The 23,322-nt window shown below is 41.0% G+C and overlaps 1 protein-coding gene across 1 annotated transcript; it reads right to left on the bottom strand.

Annotated features, from left to right (window-relative positions):
* Window positions 1-2,749: 2,749 nt before the first annotated feature.
* On the bottom strand, window positions 2,750-18,879 carry IGFBP3 (insulin like growth factor binding protein 3). The gene is made up of 4 exons (XM_010708224.3): window positions 17,782-18,879; window positions 14,040-14,266; window positions 10,530-10,649; window positions 2,750-4,559 (listed from the first exon to the last, which is right to left on the bottom strand). The coding sequence occupies exons 1-4, from the start codon at window positions 18,155-18,157 to the stop codon at window positions 4,434-4,436; spliced, it is 849 nt and encodes a 282-aa protein (XP_010706526.2). The 5' UTR covers window positions 18,158-18,879; the 3' UTR covers window positions 2,750-4,433.
* Window positions 18,880-23,322: the final 4,443 nt, after the last annotated feature.

The raw sequence follows: 23,322 nt of genomic DNA, 5'->3' as shown, positions 1-23,322 counted from the left end.
AGGAAATTTCCCTGCTGGCAGAAAAATATTTAGTATTTTCTCAACTGATGTGTTGTACAATGCAAACAAATCCCACGTGCTGGAGCTCCAAACACCAAGCTACCATCTGCTGACAGGTTAAATGCCTCCCAGTTGGAACATACACCAGTCCACTGGACATACAGAAGCATTTCTCTTTTAACATCCTTAAGCAGAATGAGTTTTGTATAAATGCTTATGAAGATGCTACTAGCCACAAGGCTTGCCCTTGGAATACACAACACCAGTTTTTGGATCTTATTTTCAGACTGCTCGGAAAGGGAAAAAAAAAGAAAAAAAGGGAAAAAATAAGAGGGCAGAAGAAAGCATATTCTTCTGATATCAACAGATAAGAAGAGTTCCTAACGGCTCAGCAGGAGCACATGCAAAGCAGCTACTCATGTAACATTTCATTTTGAATACTAGTATGTGTTGGCATCCATGAAAATTGCTCAGCACTTTTCATACTTTAATTATAATTTGTTCTGCTAATACGTAAAAATCTCTGCAGAGCCATCCTAGGTTACACAGTTTCAGAGTGACTACAGATACCAAAAAATGATTTCCCAGAAGGTTTATAAAACCGTTACTTAAATTTAGGCTTCAGTTCAATAAAGAATTATGCTGTGTTAAGGTTTCTATGGAATTTAGTCATAAAAAGTCCAGACTGTACTAAAAACTAATTAATTCTGTGGTTTTGGTACTCATTGAAGACTCCTTTCCCCTGTGCACAAATAGCTAATGATATTCCCTGAAGAGTGTGCATGCCAAAAAGTTGAACAGGGATATTCTGAGTTCAAGACTACTGCACAGCAGACCGACTGAGAAAGGGAACTTTAATAGCTCAAAAGATAATAGAGCTGCCTGCAATCAACTTTAACTTGCACTCATGCCAATTAAAGGGTGTATGAACTATTTATTACTCTGGTTAAAACAAACTTTTTCCACATCAATACGTGCCACATATAGGACCCATGTAGCATCTAGAAATGAAATATGCTCAAAAAAAGACAAAAAAAAGCAAGATTTGCAGTACACACATGAATCTTTTGCACCTTCCTGTGCAAATATTTAAGTGTCAATAATGCTAAGTTAGAAGGATTTTTGAGACTGCACAGTGGATTGCACAAGATTCTTGAAAGAGCTCCTTAAAAGTAAGAAAAATGCTGTAAAATGTTTACTTGAAGGAAAAAAACAAAGCAACAACAACAAAAACCAAAAACACATGCACAAAGGCACCAAATCAGCAGGTATTTTTCCAGCACTTACATTCCACTTCTGTGACCAAAAAAATTCCTGCACTTACTGCAGGAACGTTTCTAACTTGTGCATGCAGGAAGAGACCCTCCTCTGAACTGATACTGACCCATACTTTTGCTCCACGTTGTCCACAGCCTATGTAGCCCATAAATAATCTTGCTTGAATTGCAGCCTGACTCCCACAGCCATAACAAAAATCTCTGACTGATATGCAACTTGTCTGCTGAACTGAAACCTTGTTTTCACAGAAATAGGAATGTTAATTAATAAAAAAAAAATACAAAAAAAAACCCCAAACTACCTCTGATCTTCTTTATCCTGCAGAGGGAAAGAGGGAAAGAGGGAAAGAGGGAAAGAGGGAAAGAGGGAAAGAGGGAAAGAGGGAAAGAGGGAAAGAGGGAAAGAGGGAAAGAGGGAAAGAGGGAAAGAGGGAAAGAGGGAAAGAGGGAAAGAGGGAAAGAGGGAAAGAGGGAAAGAGGGAAAGAGGGAAAGAGGGAAAGAGGGAAAGAGGGAAAGAGGGAAAGAGGGAAAGAGGGAAAGAGGGAAAGAGGGAAAGAGGGAAAGAGGGAAAGAGGGAAAGAGGGAAAGAGGGAAAGAGGGAAAGAGGGAAAGAGGGAAAGAGGGAAAGAGGGAAAGAGGGAAAGAGGGAAAGAGGGAAAAGAGGGAAAGAGGGAAAGAGGGAAAGAGGGAAAGAGGGAAAGAGGGAAAGAGGGAAAGAGGGAAAGAGGGAAAGAGGGAAAGAGGGAAAGAGGAAAGAGGGAAAGAGGGAAAGAGGGAAAGAGGGAAAGAGGGAAAGAGGGAAAGAGGGAAAGAGGGAAAGAGGGAAAGAGGGAAAGAGGGAAAGAGGGAAAGAGGGAAAGAGGGAAAGAGGGAAAGAGGGAAAGAGGGAAAGAGGGAAAGAGAGGAAAGGAGTTCATTTATTTGTTTAGCCAACAAATCTTTGCAGGCATTATATCTGCAGTAGCAGTAAAACTATTGCAGTAAATCTTCAACTCACAAAGCTCAACATAACCATCCGCCAAGAAGCCTGTATAAGTCTGGACTAAGCATAACTTCACATGCCCTATATTCTTACTGTTAAGTTTAAAATTTAAGTTTTAACAACGATGAGAACTCATTTCATTAGATATAAATTAGGAACACGCAAAGAATTCAAACAGGGCAGCTAATACACTTGAGGGTAAAGTTTTAAACACCTGGTTTAAAGTGATTGCCATCTTGACCCTTCGAGCTGCGTATCCAAATCTTTCCACATCAGATTTTCAAGACGTTTGCCAGTGCTGGCATGAAAGAAGGACTGCTGTAACTTGCAGGCTGGGAAAGGAACAGGCTCTTTGACCTCATGGTCTCCCATCCACCAGCAAAACCACTGGCTGCAATAGGCTGCAATACTTGGAAAGGCACATGACAGTACTGTTCTCATACTCCAAACTCCCAACCCAAAAGGAAATTACAATGACGATGTAATTGCTTTTTTGTTTGTTTGTTTTTTTAATTATGTTGACATCAAACATTTATAGTGACACATACAAGAATATATTATATATTTATATAAATATATAGGATATTTATATAAAATATATAAATAAATACATATACAAAGTATGGCATTACTTTCCAGAGAGAGCTGGTACACTTCACAGGCCACCTTTCCTTATCCAGATTTCACTTTTTTTTTCCCCCCCCCCATAAAGTTCAATAAACCATCAGCCAAAACAAAACAAAAGCAAAACTGCCAAAGTCTTCTTTATATAAAAGCATCACCTATTAGAATAAAACCAAAACACCTGTCTTCGAATTAAAAGGACATATAATGTCATGGCAGGTGGTTTGGATATTTAAACTGTGGTTCTCACTATGCTTAAATACAGGCAAATAATTTCTATCAAAGTCAAAGGAAAAAAAACTATTATGAGTAGTACAAACAAAGCACACAGGTCTCAACAGCCAAGTACATAATCCCCTCATTTGCACTGTTTTAAACATAAAACATAAGCTCCTGATAGTGAATGCGTGCTTTGATAGAATATATTAAGACAACACAGAATAGACACAGTTTTTAAAAAGAAGTCAGCAAACAGAAAGGCTGGTACTGTAATGGCCATTTTTTGTCCATAAACATTTTATAGTAACATGAGGAGAGCTGAAGGAAACAGACAAATGATAAGCCCTGTTGCAAAAAACTGAAGCTAAGGACGGATGAAGAATGAATGCTTTACAGAGAGCTCCAGTGCAACTGTTACGTTTTCCAGTGGCATAATTCAGTGATGGGTACATCAGAAATACCAATAAAACAATGAACAAAATTTAGAAGATTTTCATGGTATTTGTACCTACTTCATATAACGAAACAACCCCTTCTGGAAACACTTCCTTTACTCCACAAGTTCATTTCTAATACCTAGAATAGGTCAGTGTGTATGCACGTGGAACTATACACATTTGTAAGTCATCCCGTATTCTTACCTTCTCTTTGCATACAGAAGTATACACTAGAATTATTGTCTAGTTTGGTATTCATATGTTACGCTTATTTAAATAAGTTTATTTTAAAACAATTATATTAAATACAGAGTAACAGAATATTCATAATACACTTTACAGAAAAAATAGTCATGTCTTTATCTTAGAAATATGTCTCTTAAAAAGTTCTTTGAAATTTTTATAAAACATTTTACCCGTGAAGATAAGTCAGACCTGTAAAAAAAAAAATCCCTACCCTTTAAATCCTCGTGTGTTACTTTTCGTTGTTGTAGTTGCTTTATTAATTTTTACAAGTTTTCAATCTATGAATTCTTTCAAATTAAAACCACAATCTCTCAGGATCAAGTTGGCCACAAGCCATTTCTTAAAAGGTCAGTGGAAATTCCCTGAATCCATTCTGAAGTGCCTTGTGTTTTTCTTTCTCTCTTGGTGTCAATAGTGCAGGTTTTCATGGGAATTCGGAGCTCCCTACACGTTCTGTAGGAAGCTCAACACGTATCAGTGGCCAGGTACAGCTGCAGAACCCATAGAGGCCTGGATCCCCCCAGCCACCGCAGGAGACAGACAGGAAACAGAGACCGTAACGCCTTGGAAATGCAGTACTTCCCTCCAAGGTCTCTGCTAGGTCCAGCTGTCACACACAGATGCCAGAAGAGCTTGGCATTCAGCCCTCACTTGCTTTCCAAGTTATAGCAGTGGACATCTCCTTTTCCCTTGCCATCATATCCAGGAAGCGGTTGTCCATATTTATCCACACACCAGCAATAACCTCTTTTTCGGCCTTTGGATGGACGGCACTGCAACAGAATGTAGCATCTAATTAACATATTTTTTTTGTTTTATTTTGCTCTTGTTATGACAAGCAGGAATCGTGCTTGATAGTTGCATTGCTATATTCTAGCCATATATAGAATCAAATAGAAGATTTGCTAGAAGGCATTTCTAGAATCAAATTAAAGATTTATCACCACTACAAAGTGTAACAGTACAATATCTAATTTAATACTCCACCCATAAAGCATTTTCTATCTAATTATGAATAATAAAACTGCTCCAAGAATTACCAGAAAACAGCAGAATGAACTACCCCCTATTATATTAAGCAACACAGTTGTTGCCTGCTGAATTTCAGAACTACTTACAACTACCTACAACCTACGCTGACTTGGACACATCTTTGGAAAAGAAAGTCAAGAGGTTTGTTCTACACAAAAAGCACAAGTCCAGCAAAGACTGCTCTTGCAGCAACAAACACCCCTGGTTTGCATCTGTTTTCTGAAGGAATATCAATACCATCATTTATATTAACAGATACACAGTCCTTCTGAAACTGAGCTCTGATTTCAACAACCGCTAAGTGATCTAGAACTGTCTTAGTCTACAACCTTCATTACTGTCAGAAATTAGTTGCACAGTAGCATTTGTTAACAAACTGACCAACCTGAAACTAGCATCAAATAAACACAATGCTGAACTTCTTCAGAAAAAGTAATGTAATAAAAGCAGATAAAAAAAAGTCTACCCTGTACTAACACTCTTCCCAAGAAACCAAGAATGGTAAAAGCTAGACTAAAGAAGATGACACTGCAAATTACACTTGGTGAATAACCCTGGGTACAGTTCAGCCTAAAGGAAACTCTGCAATGTCTTCATCTTTTAAAAAAAAAAAAAAAAAAAAAGCACTTGTTTACTGGGCACAGTCTCCAACCCCCTTGCTAAGACAGAACCTCCATCTACCCCCAGTTGCTTAGATTTGATGATAGAGGATGCACTGCAAATGCTAACAGAGAAGGACACTGAGTCAGGATAGAAGGAATTCTGACTCCAGCAGAAGTGGTAACAAACATCTAATTTTTCAAAGGCTGGGGTTTCATCTGTTGTACCAATGTGTGAAAATGAACGGACAAGACAGAATACTGTAAAGGCTATCATACAAGCAAAGCAAATGCCACACCTGAGATCAGAGCAATTCAGGTATTTCAGAAGTTTATTCTGGGTACCAGCTGTAGATTCATTACAGGCCAGGTAAACTTTCTATTATAACTCTTCTGCATTGTTCTCTCCTCAGAGTTTCACACTCACCCTGCTCTCCCATGTCAGCGATCCACAAAGCTAATGTGTTTCCCATGCATGGGTACATAAGGAAACTTCAAGTAAATGTTGTGCATCATATGCTGCCCACAGCATCTGACACTGAAGCCTAGTTTAGGACCTCAGGTGAACGAGTGGTATGTCAGGAAGCACAAACACGGGCTACTCCTGGGGACAGCCTGCACCAGCAGATAGGCCTGAGAGCCAAGTAGTTTCTGGAAGCGAAGATTAGCACAGACAGCACTCACTAGGAAGTTGTGAAAGACAGATGAGAACAGATCACACATTAGAGCAAGTCTCTGAACATTCCTCCTTGGCAGGAACCCAAGTTTTCACCTGGGCTTACTTTAGAGTAAATTAAATAACATTAATCATCACTGTAACTGAAAGTTATTCTTACATATGTACCTTAAACTGCATTTATCTTCTTTTGGTTTTGTTTTTAAAGGAGAGAGTGAAAAAGTTCAAGCCTGTTGAGAAAGCAGCTACATGAATAATTTGAACTGCATGATTAGCTTTTTCTTGATTTTAGTCACTTCTTTAGTCTGCCTCCTGCATCAAATCTTTAAATGAAATCAAAGTAAATTTTAGAATCATACATTGTCTCATAAAACAGACCAGTATTTGTTCACATTCTCTAAGATTTCAGTGAATGGCCATTCAAAGGTCACTGATGTCAATAGGATTTTTTTTTCTTTACTTTTGGTGGTAACTGAACTTGGATACCTTAACTGATATTAAGGTTTAGCACACTAAATCCTCTCAGCTTGGTATCAAGTAATCAATAAACAACTGCTTTTGCATCATTTACATTTTACAAATAAGGAAACCGAGGCAGCAATTCTGTAGTTGTTTTTACCAAGAGTGAAGGCACAGATGGAGCCCAAATTAGAGTGCTAATTTCTTGCTGTTGATCTGTTTCTCTGGCAATTAAACTAAACTTCCACTAATAACAGCAATGCAGCCTCCCCTTTTAAAAATACTATGTGAAGTATACTACAAAACTCTCAGCTGATTCATAGGCTTATATCACTGTCAAAACAAATAAGTTGAAGTTATCTCACGTTGTTGGAGGTCTGGATTGCTTTTTTACAGCTGCATACTCCATTTGTGGAATTAACAATAGCAACTTCAAAATGAAAAACAGATTGAGTTAGGTTCACAGTTGAAGTAACACTGTGAGGAAAAAATAGCAACCTCCCACGACTTTATCTTATTTGCTCAACAATACTGTCAGAAGAAAAGCGTTTCAGATTCAAATGCAATGTTTATCATGAAAGCTTGCTAGCATTCCCCACTGGAATAGTACACAATTTGTATGGAGTAAGCACACATTCTGTACTCCACATTTCTCAGCTCTGCCTTTTGTATGACTTCAGAAGTCCAAAAGAGCTGGAAAACTGCCCAAGCAGTGGAGTCAATAGTTACTTCCAAGAGCAGCACCAGCTGCCAGCTTCGTGCCACCTGCCTCTCTGCTCTCCACAAAGACATACCACAGAAGCAGTTGTGGGGCACACCAGAACATATGGTATCCCAGTGGAATCCTGATCAGCCCAGAGGTCTCTGTAGAGCTACAGCTGTGGTCTCCTCAAACAGCACAGCCAGCCCTGATGTACACCTCAGGCTGTGCTGGCTCCTGCCAAGGCCAGCTCTGCTTTCAGTGGAACAATTCCAGCTCACATTTAGGTGAATATCTCTATCTGGTATACAAATATGGGACAATAATTCCAGTATCAAAGCAGAAACACACCCATATTAACGTAATCTATAAACATGCTACATACTATACTTGAATAGTGGAAGCCTACATGTGTGATTTATTAACATATTTAGTATGCTTGATTTTTAAAATGTTTATATCTAAACAAGGTCTAGAATAATTTTTGTTACATGACTGATGAAATAAGATCCTTGAAATTGCTGAAAATTACTTCCTATGGTTATTCCCGAAAAGTCTGTCTCTACACAGAACAAATGACAAGAAAAGTAATTGCTTTCAACTTGTCTGCAAGAGCAAGTGACCAGGAAAGAAAAATATACCAACATAAATTATGATCATAAAATCTCATTCAGGAGGCATTTTTTAACAGATTCCTACCATCTCATCACACACACACACATATATATATAATATATATATATATGAATTCACTAAGCAGTAGTTTCATCAGTCATTTCTCGAATTAAAAATGCTTAACTCACATGCCTTTTGTGATGGATTTACTATTTCCTAACAAATTATTCTAAATGTTGTTGTCACAACAAAATATAAAATCAATTAGACTGAATGCTGCTAATAGTAGCAATGAAAAAAAATTAACAAAATAGTCCAGCGTTCACTTAATCAGGTTAGATATCTGCTTGTGGTTCCCAAAACCATCAGGCCTAAGTTTTGAGGCTCCACAAAGAAAAACAAATAAAACTGCTGTACTGTTTTGGAGAGAGTGAACTCAGTGTGGCCAGAACTCGCTTCCTACTCCATCTGATGTTTCTTTCCTAGGAGTTAATTAATCAAGGGTAACTGAAATACATTATTATTCCTTCACACTTAGTTCATGAGAGAAGCAGTCTGCTCCTGTAAGCACTAGTTGTGAAGGCCTATGCCAGTGGTTGATTGCAATTCTTTTAGAGTAGGAACATTCAAACTGTGTTATACATATTTATTCACACTGGCTCCATTTTCTGACATTTCTTACAAGATTCTGTCTGTCTCAAACTCCCATGCAGCTACAGAGACTTGTACAGATTGGCAGAGTGTATGACACGGTTGGCCATGTATGAAGGCACCCCTTCAAGCTTTATATTTGCTGACCCGATGGGCTGTTGCAACCACCTTCTCTAAAACTATTTGAGACCCCAGATAGCAAGGAGACTACACACAGCACAGAAGCTTCTTTGCTCTGTACCAACACCTCACTCTAGGTAAATGAACTTCTAGGATTAAAGACTAGAAAAGCGTATCTACATTTTCACCTTCCATCTCCTCCCCCTTCTCCCCCCCATCCACTTCTAATTCAATTCATTTTCTGCCTCAGTGGCAGAGCCATGACTGAGCAGTAAGGCACTTGAGTATGGGCTTCCTGTGGATCTGATCTACTATACATACACACCAGAGAAAATACACAAGCTACCACCTTTTTGTGATAGAACTAAAACTATCTCCTGAACAAAGTAAATACCAGTCTGTGGTCTTCTGTAATACCCTGATAAGAACAAGGACTACAATACACTTACATGTCTTCAATGCAGTTAAGTGACATGCTGCTCTGAAGAAGCTAAGCATATGCATTTGTGGCACAGCAGCAAAACACAGTTCTATCCTTGCTCCACAGAGCTCATATAGCAGTCCGTGGAATTTCCTGAACAAATGCAGACTGGGATTTGAGCACTGCAATCTGTTAATTTACAGGCAATGAGACACAAATCAACAGTGGGCTCGCAAAACTTCAGAAGCAAATTCTCCCTGCATAGGAGTTATTGCCACCAGCTCTGGAAAAAGCTTGGGAGTGTAGATAAGCTCAGCAGCACACAGCCAAGGTTATACAACACAGTCCATTGCTAGACTAATGGCAGAAGGTAAACTCATCCCTATAACTATCCCCTATTTCAAAAAGCCCACCTGACACTGCAAGCTAATTGCAGAGCTTCATGAAATATCTGAAAGTCTAATGCTGTTTCTAAGAAAGCCAGAAGACAAACAATGAGGAGATACCACTCCTAAACTGATGTGGCGTGCTCTGAGATTGGCCTACCACTTTCTGCTTAATGCATCAGACATTAACACACTTAGCCACTCTTGGTTAACACAGCTGAAGAGGCTGACTCAGATAAACACAAAATCTGTAGTTACAGAGGTTTGCTCTCAGGAGAATCTTGCATCTTTTGAGATCGGGAAATTCTGGAATTATATCAAGACACACATTCAGAGACAGGTCACTAACTAAGCGGCAGAATTAGAAGAGATGTGCACACAAAGCAAACAGTCTGTCATGTCTTGCTCTTCTGCAAGCTCTTGAATGAGCTTTAAGGGCAGCTCTGGATGGAGAACACTGCTGCAGTACAACTGAAGCATGAATACCTGTAGCTTAGGTCTGCATTTGTGAAAAAGGGTCACAACCTTGAAGTCAAATGTAAATGGAGAACCAAGGAGGGCCATCTTTGCTGCACAGCAACTACTAGATGTATCACGATAACATGACCTGGATTTTGGAAGTGATCTGTGTAGCACATAAAGGACAGACACATGTCTTTCTCAAATTGCTTTTTGTAATATAATCCAGTGCAGTTCTTCTAGGAACTTTCAAGCAGCTATTTACAATTCAAAGCATTGATCTATTGCAGTCATATGGCGACTGCAACATTTAGCTCCGTGGGTTATTACAGAGCCACTGCTTTTTTTAAACTGAAGGGCATTAATATCTAGGACAATGGTCAAACCATGTGTGATTAGGCACAAAGTTTCTCAAATTAATCTGCTGTTATGAAAAAACAGAAAATAAAAACACTATCCCCACTTCACAAGGTTCAACAATATCACATCAGAACCTAAAATTTGAATTAAAACAGCTCCTCTGTAAAATGACACATAACACACCTTCCTGGCAAGAGCAGAAGGATCAGAACAGCGCAGAAAAAGTGAAGCGTACTCACTAAAACAATCAAGACACTGTACTTACTTGCTTTTTCTTGTAGAATCCCTTCTTGTCACAATTTGGAATATGGAAACCCCTAGGACTCAAGACATTGAGGATCTTTAGGTGGTTTAAAGTGTCTTCCATTTCTCTACGACAGGGACCCTGTTAATGAGCACGTTTTAGAAAACACAGATGAAACTTTATTCCCAAATGCTGTCTTTCAACAAGACTTAATAAAACTTCAAAGGGTTAAGATGCATTAAACAAAACAAATCCATTAAAACAAAGGAGATGCCAAGAAGCAAACCATTCACAGATAGAAGTTCTGACATTATGCTTTATTCAGGATAAAGCATAATTTCTAACTTCTGATATCCGCTAAATGCTGAAGGCCACATAACACGCTCACACACAGTGGCATTTCCAGCTGAAATCACATCCACATATATGTAAAAGACAGCTTGTACGTCAACCAGTCATATGTAACAACTTCAGTTGGAAAAAGGCAGATCTTCATCAAGCAGGAAAAGAAGAAGATAAGCAATTGGAAATACAACATTTGGCAAACCTTCCCTAGTGCCACTTGATTTCTGCAATTCTTCTGGATTTAAAGGATTGAATAAGACATACTAAATTGAAAATGAGTAGTCTGGCATGCTATACATGTGTTTATAAATACACTGCGACTCTGGATAAGAACTCCAAGTTTCAGCTGAACCAAACAGATGCAATCGTGCAAATAAATGCAGTCATACAAATGAATGGTTGCACAACATTTTCATCATGTAAGTATGTAACTTTTTGCACTAGCTTATCTGTAAAACAAAGACAATAACAGTGTGGATTAGCTCTATGGCAATGAGGTAAGAACTTCCAGAATTGTTTCTTAAAACATGTCTCAAACCTCAACTAATTATTACTCACTGAAGCCCAAAATGGTCAGGGTGTAAAGCGTTACCAGCCCCATTTTGGGGTCAGAAAAACTAGGAAGAGAGGAGTTAAAATTTTACTAGAAGCCAGGAAAGCAGTCAGGATTAGCAGCAGGAACAGAATTCAAGAATCACATCCTGCAAACTCTGTGTTTAGCCACACTCCTCCCTGAGCACATTATTGACTCAGTCCACCAACCTGATTCTTCAGCAGAAACCAAAAATTCTTAACACAAATTACATACATTTAAGATGTTTAAGTTGCTGTATCAACACAAAGACTCGATGGTGAGACTGTCAATTAGTGAAGTAATGACATTTATATTTTCAAGCAGTAATGTCACAAGTTCACCCATATGAAATGCCTTTCACATGTCTGAAAATGTACAGACTCCACTGCTCTGCTGCAGTTTAAAACTGGTTTTGTGGTAACAAAGAATCTTCCTTGCTGTTTTCTTTCAGTATCAACCCCCGTAAGTTCTAGACAAGTGATTTAAATTGCTGCTTTTATTGGCAGCAAGCAAAAATATTCAGACACACTGACTGCAGATCACACACTGAAAGATTAGGGATTGAGTTGAGCCTACACAATGAGCAACAGCATTTTTTAACCATTACTTTGAAGCAGGCCTCACAAGCCAAAGAAACAAATATCAAAAGCTAGCACACAGACATAGGTAGGTCATTCACTTGCTGAAGTACCTGCCTCAGATGGACCTAGTTCAGGTTCCTACAGATATGAATAACTTTGGTAAGTCACACAGACACCACCTACCAGGTAAGTAAAACATTTATCCCGCATAAAGATGAAGATCCTATTTCCTCAAAGATAAGAAAGCTCACTCATACTGGAAGAGGTTTATTATTTCAAATTTTTGGGAAGAGGACATACTAAAACCTAGATACATAAGTGTTTTTACTAGATAGCTGGTCATCAACAACAAAAACTACAGTTTAAACAGCCCTCCTGTGTTATCTTGGGAGGCCACACTCTTCAGACAAAACGTACCAAAGGTTTCAAAATCTTCTGCAGGTGTGAAGCTATGCCTGGTTTCAACACAACTGCTTTGTTGAGATGTCAAAGTACATCAATCCATATTTTTAAGTTGTGTGGCACAGGCTTGAGGATACCAAGCTAGCAGCCAAGAAGTCTCTGAATTCAAAGTAATGCCCCCTCAGATTCACCTTACTCTGACTGCCCATTCTTTTTAATGGGTATCCTCCTTCCCTCTGTGCCATTATGTGCATATATTGGCACTAAATGATAACTGCAAGTGGAGGTGGTGTTCAACATGACACGCAGTGAACGCCTGTTCACTCGAGACCCTAATCCAGGCACATCCAACTCGCTGCCCACAAGCTGCATGCAGCTCAGCACTGCTCACAGTGCAGCCCACAGGACAGGAGGAGGGCACAGTGCAGTGCTGACAAATAATATGGTGCTACACTTGATTTGCACAGAAATGATGTCAGTCTTCAAAGATGAAAATTTGAAAAGACATTGAATGCGGAAACACTGCCAAATTTAACGCATATCAAGGAATCACAGAATGTTTTGGGTTGGAAGGAACCTCTAAAGGATCATCTAGTTCCAACTCTCCTGCTATAGACAGGGACACCTCCCACTAGTCCAGTTGCTCAAAACCCCATCCAGCCTGGCCTTTAACACCTCCAGGGTGCCCACATCCTCTCTGGGCAACTGTTCCATAGTCTCATCATCCTCACAGTAAATAATTTCTTCCTACTAGCTTGTCTAAATGTACCCTTTCAGTTTAAAGCCATTGTCCCTCATTCTGCTGCTATGTTTCCTTATAAAGAGTCCCTGTCCAGCCTTCCTGCAGGCTCCCTGCAGGTACTGGAAGACCACTACAAAGTCCCTGCAGAGTCTTCTCTTCTCCAGGCTGGAAAGCCCCAGTTCTCTCACCTGTCCCCCTGTGGGAGGTCCTCCAGCCATCTGATTATTGATTGCTTCATAAAGAAAAAAAGCAGAACTGAAAAAAGTGTCACTTCAACAAGATGTTTTTAAAGAAGTTAAAGCTCAAATGGTCTCCATTATAAAAACTAGTTACATGATAGCAAATCTGTCTGGAAAAAAAAAAAAACAAACAACTATTTCCTGATGGTGAGTTTGTTAAGCAATATAGGGAAAGTACACATAAAACTACACTAAAGCTCCATAGAGCACAAACAAAACATCACAGGACTGAATATGCAGTGTCTTCCTTTTTTCCATTATTATAACCCCTAATAATGCTTCATGCAACCACATTCATCAGACAGTGACACTATTAAACCTGTCTTGAGTCCATTGACAGAAACAGGTGGAAACAAGTACTTTCACTACGAACTTATTTTGTGAAAAACATATTCATATCAATGTAAACACCAGTGCATTAGGCCTCTTTGTCTTCTGAATATGATCTGTTTGGTCAGCTGCTTGTCTGCATTTGCAGACTGAACAGCTGTATTGCAAAACAGTCAGAATGCTTTAGATGATCACAACAAATATAACCATTTTGGTTATTTTCTTGTTTACTAGGTTGAAACACAACATGCAGATACAGTCACACAGATACACGTTCAGAAGTAGGAAAATGTCTTTCCACTTACACAATTTACTTACATATTCAGTTTCTTGCTTGGATTCTGAAGAGAAATTCAGTGTATCTGTACTCTGTGAATCATATTCCACTTTATAGCGCTGCGTATTTTTGGCTTGCTCTTTCCTGATGATATCTATTCTGATGTGCTGCGGAGGCAAATTTGAATCTGGCACTCTGTGCAAGTTTGGGATGGCCTGATTTTCTAAGCTACTGGTACTCCTGTCTTCTTCTGAATCACCAGAATTTCCTTTGAAAAGAACAAATTCAGTGAAGAAACAAAGTTAATTGACTATCGGCTGAGTCTGGAAGGGCAACAGACCACTGAATTCATCTACAATTTTAGTTTTTCTTTATAAAAACGCTTATAACACCAAACAATTCAATATTCTGTAAGCATCTCCACTGCTAACTGTAAAGAACTGCAACGAATTTTCTAACTAAAGGCTTCCCTCCTGGCACTGTGTCATTCTAACACCTGTGCTGGATGCCTCTAAAAAACATGCTGCCTTCTTAATCACTTGAGAACTATTTATATTCACTTCACTTCCAACTATTTGCAAACCACTACTGCCTAGGTTTCTCAGTCCTCATTCTTCGCTGGTTTCCTTTCCTGGCAGAAGGAGGAAGGTCTGCCACACGCAGAGTGCTGCCAGCGCTTGGCCCTGAGTCAGAGCTGCTAGCAGCCCAACCAACATGGGACACGCAGAGCACTCACATCACGTGCTTCTGACCCACAGCAGATTTAAACAACTTTAAATATATCTAACCTGGGAAACTTACTGGATAGAGAGCAACTAATGATCTCCCCTAGGAGAATAACAAAAAGAAAATCTTCACTGCAAAGTTTCTACCATGCTGAGCTTGATAGTAGCAGTTGATTATTTTAACACCATTTTTCCTCTTTGCTTTACTTCACATACAGTACAGGAGAAAAACTGTTTCTGATTTTAATAAAGAGGAATGAAAAGATCTCATGATGTACTAAATATACTTTTAAGGGTAATGGGCAAGAAAAAATAAGCCATTCATTCTGTAGTGGTATCACAGGATAAACATCTACTTTCAATACAAGCCTCAAAAATACTTTTTCTTTGATGACAGTTTTACCATCCATGGAGCTAGAGGAGAAATGCATTCTTCAGAATATTGCACAAGCCCAGTGCTTCTATACCTCATGAAGTATTTGCCTACACCGCATTTCTCTCTTTTAAGGCTCTTGCAATGTAAAAGGCTCTATTTCCTCTACAGGATGGATGCTTTCAGCTATGATAAGAAAAAAGAAATCATATTGGGGTTGCACAATAATAACTGATGCACAAGAAACATCCTGAAAACCTATATTAAAATTATACTTGGTGGCTCATTGGAAAAAACCAGACAAGCCAAGAAATCCAGTGCTGAAGTATTGTTCCACTGGCAATACACAAGAATCAGGGAGGAAAATGAGCAGGAGGGATCAGTCAACATCTTGGTACTGGGGGTTTTAGTGTAGCCACTGATAGCAAAAGACATAATTGACTGAGAAAATCCAGCTCCTAGCACAAATGGATAGGAGGTTCAAGTCTTAAATATAAGATTTCCTAGCTAGTGATGGTTAAATCATACTCTCAGCACTATCTGAACTCATTTCTGGCAATGCAATGTCTCTTTCTTGAAATGAATTTTTTTTCCCCACATTCTCAGTGAAGCCTGCAGGAAGTGACACAAAAATGTTATGAATTCAGATCTTCTACATATAAATATTATGCCTAATAACTCTTCTACATTCAGATATTAGTTTACCAACTATATCAAAAATATTACTGCACATTAAGTAGTCACCAGGCTATCCACACAGTTTCAACCATCGTGTATTGATGGCATTTCTTACACTTAAGTCTAGAACTGCCATAATTCCACTTTTTAAACTGCACAATGTATTCAATTAACTCTATTCTACATGACCTCATTCCATATCACCTCTACACCCTGTTGTAGTGGAAACAAAACTGTTACTCAAGTTACTTGCTTTCTTTCAAAAAGAGACTAGAAGGCTTGCATATAAGCATTACTAATTATCGCTTTAGTGCCCCAAAATCTGAGCTGTAGAAGTAGTAGCCTACTTTAGGTGGTCTTAAGAAGTTCCTATAATACACACCAGCCACAGAATTCTAGCAATCACTACTAATGATCTAAGTGTGGCACCTAATGCAGGGCCTAGCCATGCGTAACAGAGAAGATGTGCTCCTGCTCCAGGACAGAGGGTACCACCTCAGAATCTTAATTCCCTAGCATTGGATTTAGCAGTTGGAACAGCACCCACAAAGAGGTGGACACTGTGTGCGATATCAGCATGCAGGTTCAGCTTCCTTCTTGCACCCAGAGTTTTCCATCATCATGCCTTGAATGCGAACTGAATGCGACCTACTTCCCACTTAAGGAATCAAAACATCTTATTTCAAAAAAGGAGTTCTCTGTATGCCAAGAATGCAAAACAGGACATCAATATTCTGCCTACTTCATACAGAAAAAGGAAGTATTTTCACTAGGCCTCTTTCCCATTTCCTCTAGGGGTTGTTGAATTACCTTGCATTAAACAGTACCAAGTTCCAAGGACTGAGGAGTACCCACTGTTGTCAAATCACGTGAAGAATGAAGAGTCAAAACGTTCACATGAGGAAGGCAGCTGCTCCATGCTCCCATGAGATTTAGAACTTCAGTAAGCACCTCTGAACTCTCGCTCAAAGCACCACAGCTTGGCAGCAGCACATAAGTTATCATAATAACGTTGTCTTACTCTCATAGCAGCCAGTTTTTAACTGAGACACCAGTGCCACTTCCTCAGCTAAGGAAAGGCCAAAGAGTTCCTGTAACCTAGCAGAAAAACCCCTAGTTTTTAAAAAAGGCAAACGATGGAAAGACTTCTGACACACTTTTTCTATTAAATAAATATTAACATACTTGCTGTTGGTTAGCAAACAGTTTAATGAAATACTTGCAGAGAGGGACTGTGCTTTCTTGATCTGAAACCCAGGTCTTCCTGTCTCTTAAGTTTCTAAATATGCACGTTAACAGAACTTTTTCCAACCGTCTCTTCCTCTTCAAGCCAAACAGAACCTGCTCTGTGAACGTCTCATTTGCAAGAGGCACGGGAAAGCTTTGTTTGACCAAAGCCTTCTTTGCAATTCAGAGAAAAGCAGCGTCCTCTCACCGCTATGCGAACGCTTCGTTCTTAATAACGACTTCCAAGGCTCAGGGAAATACTTCACTACGTTCCTGTTCTCTCCTTTCTAAATTATGTTATTCCCAGTTTTAGCGTTCCCCCGAGTTCGCCACGCTGCAGGAGTCAGCCCACACTCTGCAGTGTTTTCGCACCCTCTTTCCAGGAACACCAGTGACAAAACACAGGGATTTCAGCTCTGTAAAGGTCCTTCAGCCCGGCAGCCTCACACAGCCAGGCGGGCAGCACGCACCTCCTTTCCTCCCCCTCAGATTTCTTCTAAGAAGAGTAACTTCGCTTCTTTTCTGAAGGGCTACTTAAAAGCGAAGAAAACAAGTGACGTCGGGACAAAAACCCAAACGGCTCGTGCCACACTGGCCTGGCCGCCGAGAACCGCTGAAGCAGCGGACGGCGCCGGCCTCCCCTTCCCCCGCCGCCCGACCCTTCTCGCCTACGTGCCTGACTTCTGAACTGAAGGCGAATCGATCGAGACGCCGCACACGCACGCACGCACGCAGCCTCGGCGTTTCTGCTCGCCCCCGCCCGGAGCCACAGCCCCTTACCTGCAGCGTGCGGTGCCGGCGCCAGGAAGGCCCGCAGCTCGTCGCCCGCCGTGCCGTTGGTGCAGAGACCGCGGCCCTCCAGCAGAGCCTGCAGCGGCCGCGCCTCCTCTCTCCGCGGCCGGCAGTCGAGGCCGGCGCCGCAGCGCTCGGTGTAGATGCCGCAGGGCTGCCCCAGGCGCAGGGCGCAGGTGAGGCAGCAGCCACATCCCGGCTCTCGCACCCGCTCGGCGCAGTCGGGCCGCAGCGGCTTGCACTGCTGCAGCGCCCGCGCGTCGCAGGGCTCGCAACGGACCACCGGCGCCGGCAGCGCCCGCCGGCCCGCCAGCGCCAGCGCCGCCGCGGCCACCGCCCACAGCACGCCGGGCCGCGACACCATGGCAACCGGCGGACGGGACCGGCGGAAGGCGTCCCCGCGCGGCTCCGGCCGAGGGGGAGACCGGGGCTCGAGGAGCTCCGGGCCGCCCCTCCTCGCCCGGAGCGCCGCGCCGACCGAAGGCGGGCCCTGCCGCCTCGGAGAGCGGAGGGGCGCGGTGCCGCGCTCACAGCCCGCGCCGCCTGGAAGAGCCGCGGGGCGGCGAGGCCCCGGCCTCCCGTAGTGCGAGCGGTACGGTGAGGGTGGAAGGCTGCGCTCCGGGCGCGCGCGCACCGACCCGTTCTCTCTTCAGCCGCCGGCCCCCAGCGATAAAATAACTTGTTGGGAACAAAGGCAACTTTTCCCGCCCCCCTGCAGAGCGCCTCAACCACTTGGCTCGACGCTAGGTTTTTTTTGCCGGACGCACACGGGAAGGGAAAAAAAAAAAAAAAAAAAAAAAAAAAAAAAAAAAAGTCTTGTAGAGCCGAAAAGAGGGGGGAAAAAAAAAAAAAAAAAAAAAAAAAAAACAACCTTTAAAAAGCAAGCCCAGACGATCTGAAGAGAATTCGTTCAAAAAATGCTTGAGAATACAAGGAAGGCAAAAGAGCAGGAACGAGAGGAGAAAAATAGATGAAGGAAAAAAAAAAAAAATGAAAGCAAGGATCCCTCTTTATTCCTTCAGCCGCCTCGCCTTCCCGACCCTGCACCCATCTGCCCTCGCATGCCGCCCGGACCTGCCTATATAGCGCAGTCCCCCGGCCCGCCCCGCGCCATGAATTACCAGCGGCACCAGGCGGCGCGGAGCACTGCTGCTCGCTGAATGCAGGTTTCGGACATGGAGCTGGGGGCGGGGAAGGTGGTTGCGGCCGTGCGTGGGGTTTACGGGTTCTTCGAGATCAGCTTAAGGGTACGGCGCTGGGAAGAAGGGCATTCCGTCTTGTTTCAAGAACGAGTGCTCTGCGTGCCCGTGTGTCCGCCTGGCACCAGTGCAGCACGATACACGAGTAAAGCTCACGGAGAGTGCCCTTTTTTGGACTCCTGAGTACACAATCTTGCCTGCTTTCCCCCAGAAAGCAGAGGCCTACGTTTTCTCTCACACGCGCGTACATTCAGATCCTGGATGAACCATGGGACTGGCTTACAGTTCACATGAGAGCTGCATTTCCTAAGAAAATAGGGAGAAATGCACACACGCACAGACACGCACACAGATGTTACATCTCAGACATGTAGGCTCTCTGGCTCTGGCACAGGACTCGATACATGTGGTGCTCCAGCCCCGCTGATGCTCCTCCCCTATCTTTCTAAAACGTTCTCTGAACTCTTAAACTTTTTCCTCTGCCCAAGAGAAAACACTTTCCATTACAACATCCTCACAGATCTGGGGAAAAATAATAACATCGAAACCCAATTTTGCACAGTGCATGTGTTTGCATTTTGCTTGTAGCCAGCGCAAATCCCACCCTCTCTCTGCTTGGCTTTCTTTGCTCTCCTTTTCTTGGCTTAATTTTGAAGGAGAAAATCAGAACTGACAAAGCCAGAATTTGTGATCGTTACAAATATGTTATCACCACAGTGCTCCTGAGACCTGTTGCAGAAGGAGATGGTGACGTAAACATATATATGGTCTTTCTGACATAAAAGTCTGCTCATCATAAAGGTAAAATGAATATTGCTGACAAGATACTGGCTCATAAAAATATTTTCTACCATGGAAATGATATGAGCCCAAAATTGCTCTGTTTTCAACCCCTTTGTCATTAACATTGAAGTTCAGAAACGTGGAGTATGTATTGTATCATTCCAGGTACTGTCCTGTCAATCTCAAAAACTGTTCTCTTTTAAAAATCAGATACTTATAGATCATTGAAATAAAATCTTTGGGCTGTTTCCTCCATTCTTTGTTCAGACAGTGCCTCCTTGAGAAGATACCTTCTTGAAACAGACATTGTACCTAACAAGATCTTTTTTTAAATGGATTTTGCATTTAAGAAGTATGATGCAAGAGTTAAGAAAAACTTTTTTCCTTGGGAATTGAAATAAAAGAAGTTCTGGAAAAAAATCAGACACTCTTATTACACAGATAGGTGATTGCACCAATGGTATTCAACCTTCTTTTGTCCTCTTACTCATTTTGTTCACTGACCAAAAGAGGTCGCGAGTTGTCCAGGGTTGAATTAGACTAAACCCATCCACAAGGAGGAGGGCGAGTGGGTTGAAAAACACTGCATTTTCTTTCTCCTTCCTTCCTTCCTTCCTTCCTTCCTTCCTTCCTTCCTTCCTTCCTTCCTTCCTTCTTCCTTCTTCCTTCTTCCTTCTTCCTTCTTTTTTTTTTCCCCCCCGTTGGAAAGTTTTGCAGAAAATCTTATTTTGTGTTTAAAAACTATTATTAGGTGATGAATAGTGAAAAATCTTTAGGATCATCTTTGTGTTTAAGTAAAACTCAGATTAAGTCTATAAGAAGGAGACATTCCTTTCTACTCTAGTAGTAACATACAGGGGTGGCAATACACACTGGATTTCTCAGTTTTTTCCTGCTTTTTGGTAGAACAGAATCATAGAATCATAGAATCACTCAGGTTGGAAAAGACTTTCAAGATCATTGAGTCCAACCATACTATCCTAACTCTAGCAACCCACAGCTAAATCATGTCCCTGAGCACGACATCCAGATGATTTTTAAACACATTCAGGGATGGTGACTCAACCACCACCCTGGTTGTGACAGGTGACAGGGTGAGGGACTCTTAAATAGTCCACACTGAGAATTTGCTGTGATGAGAACAGATAAATCTGAAGTCACTACAGAGAAAGACTGGGCCAGGTTTTCTAAGCTAGGCAACCTCTATATTAATCCAAAGACTTGATCCCCAAGATATTTATTATAGGAATAATCTGTTCTTAGACTCCACTTCCTGAAGAGCAGTAACTTGATATACAGCTACACTCAATGGTTGATTATTCAAAGGAACACAGTCTTAAATAATCAGAACAATTGTATCCTCTATTCTCATCTTAAACAGCAGCTTCTTTAGCACTCTATGCCACTGAAATCGAACTCCTTATATCAGATAAAAATTCTGAAAAGGTGATAGATTTCCTAGTAATGATGATAGTAGAGGACTAGTAATGCTGGCAGAATTGAAACAGGGCTAAAATGGGGTAAGGCACCAATAACTACATGGATAAATGTATGCAGATATAAAAATATGCAATTGTATTAAAAACTCACTAAGAAAATGTGGATCATACAGTCACAGTCACTTTAATATGCGTGATCAAAGTAAGAAACTCAATGGAAGAATTTTAAAAACAATTCTTTAATTCTCCTTAGAGACAAGCAAAAAGTGAAAATAAGTCTAACCTATACTGAGCAGTTTTGCTTTAGTAATTTAACCAGAGGCCCCAAACTGTCTTTACTAAAGATGAATAATAGCCATCAGTTGTTTGTTGTTGTTGTTTCTTTTGTGGTTTTTTTTTTTCCCAGAGAACTGAACAAACTACCAGCTCAAAAATCTGGAAACCATTAAACATATAAATAATCCCACCCTCCTTTGGGATGTTAAAACTATTAAAAACAATGAATAATAATCTGAACTAAGTTATCTGCTGTCCTATGTTGTGGGCTCTGCAAGATATGGAAATAACAGATGATGTAAAACCACAAACTTCTTAGAGGAAACATGCATTTGGAATTAATTTGCTAAACTGAATTTTGCACTTTCAAGAGCAACAGCACTATGATTTTCAGCCAGGTATTAAAACTGTAGAGAAAGATGAAGGCAATATTCTATGTCTTCTGGGCACACCATTATGTCCATATTGGTGCAATTCCTTTTATGATATACTGCAAAATTGTTTGCTATTATAATTGCGCACACTTTAATTTATGGTATCACAGCCATCTAAGTAACATACATCTTTTCACAGCAAAAATCAGATCCCACAGTTTGTTCAGTGCCATAGCTCAGTATAGAATAGAGGCTTACACTACTCCAAGCAAATGGAAGCTGGTTTAAACTTTGTGTATAATTTAATTCATTTTATTAAAGAACAAAGACAAACTAAAGCATCAGAAAGCGAATAATCCTTGGACTACTTGCAATGGAAAATGCTGTTAACATTGAGTTGAAATATAACAGAAACAGTTGAGCACAGGAGTTACTCTTCATTAGGGCACACAATAGGAGCAGTTAAATTTCCTCATGTATGCAACTGTTGAAGCAACAGAGAGCCACTATCCAAAACTCAGGCCTCATGTATGGATGGTCTGATGCTTAGCCGTGTGGGTGGAGAGATTTCACTGGATTGCTGGAGTATGGTTACACATGCACTTAGAAGAGAAACGAACAGCCCAAGCATCGCAGGAACAACTAGAAAGTGCCAAAGACAGCTTGGGGAAATCAGAGACATACATGGGTGTAGTGTGATGATGAAAGGATGAAAACTTTCAAAAATTATCTTTTCTGCTTCTTTTCGGGACTGAACATAAACCACCAGAATAATAAAAGATATAGCCCTGCGGACTTTGTTAATAAGAGTCAGCAGCCAGAAAAAAAAAAACCAACAATCTCTAACCGACAAATCCGACCAAGCCATGTAGGGAGACACAGGAGGAATACAGAGATGCCATTCACAATTATAGGGAGAATAATTAATTATAAATTTTGATAGTTTATTCCTTATGTTAAACTTTTATGAAATCAACCACCACTGCTTAAACATTCATGCAATGAGGGTCAGACTTGCAAGGCTAGATTTAAACCGTGCTTTTCCCTTCTCTACTTAACCAGTGGAAATGGATAATTTTGAGTCCATTGTGGCATACCAAGATTTCTAGCTTGTTTCATAGCTGTGGTATAGTAGAAATGCTAAGTCATGTCCTGAAGCAGTGATGGAGCACCTGGTGGGAAGGCAGGGCCAACCCAGAACTCATGTGTAAGCAATGCACCTGAGTGACTGGAAGTGGTAGAGCCAGGATCCACCCCTTCCCAGACCTTATTTAAGGGTTGGCAGTGGATGTGAGGGTGTTTCTTGCTGGAGATTCCTGCCTACCTGAGCCCTTCCACAGGTAAGCAGCTCTTTTTCTTCATTTCTGCAGCTGCTACACTTGGGCTTGTTCTCATTTGCTGTGGCTAAAGACTTTGCCATCCTGCTATTATCATGGTACTTCCCATCCCATTACAGCA

Source organism: Meleagris gallopavo, chromosome 3 (assembly GCF_905368555.1).
Source record: "Meleagris gallopavo chromosome 3, MGAL_WU_HG_1.1, whole genome shotgun sequence".
Lineage (NCBI taxonomy): Eukaryota > Metazoa > Chordata > Aves > Galliformes > Phasianidae > Meleagris > Meleagris gallopavo.
Note: the sequence above shows the minus strand (reverse complement) of the source record. Positions and strands in the feature narration are given on the sequence as shown.

Coding starts and splice junctions, on each gene's coding strand:
- IGFBP3 (XM_010708224.3), bottom strand. CDS start 18,157: ATGGTGTCGCGGCCCGGCGTGCTGTGGGCGGTGGCCGCGGCGGCGCTG. Junction 10,650..14,039: donor CCAAGCAAGAAACTGAATAT/GTAAGTAAATTG, acceptor GCTCATTAACAG/GGTCCCTGTCGTAGAGAAAT. Junction 4,560..10,529: donor GATTCTACAAGAAAAAGCAA/GTAAGTACAGTG, acceptor ATTCTGTTGCAG/TGCCGTCCATCCAAAGGCCG.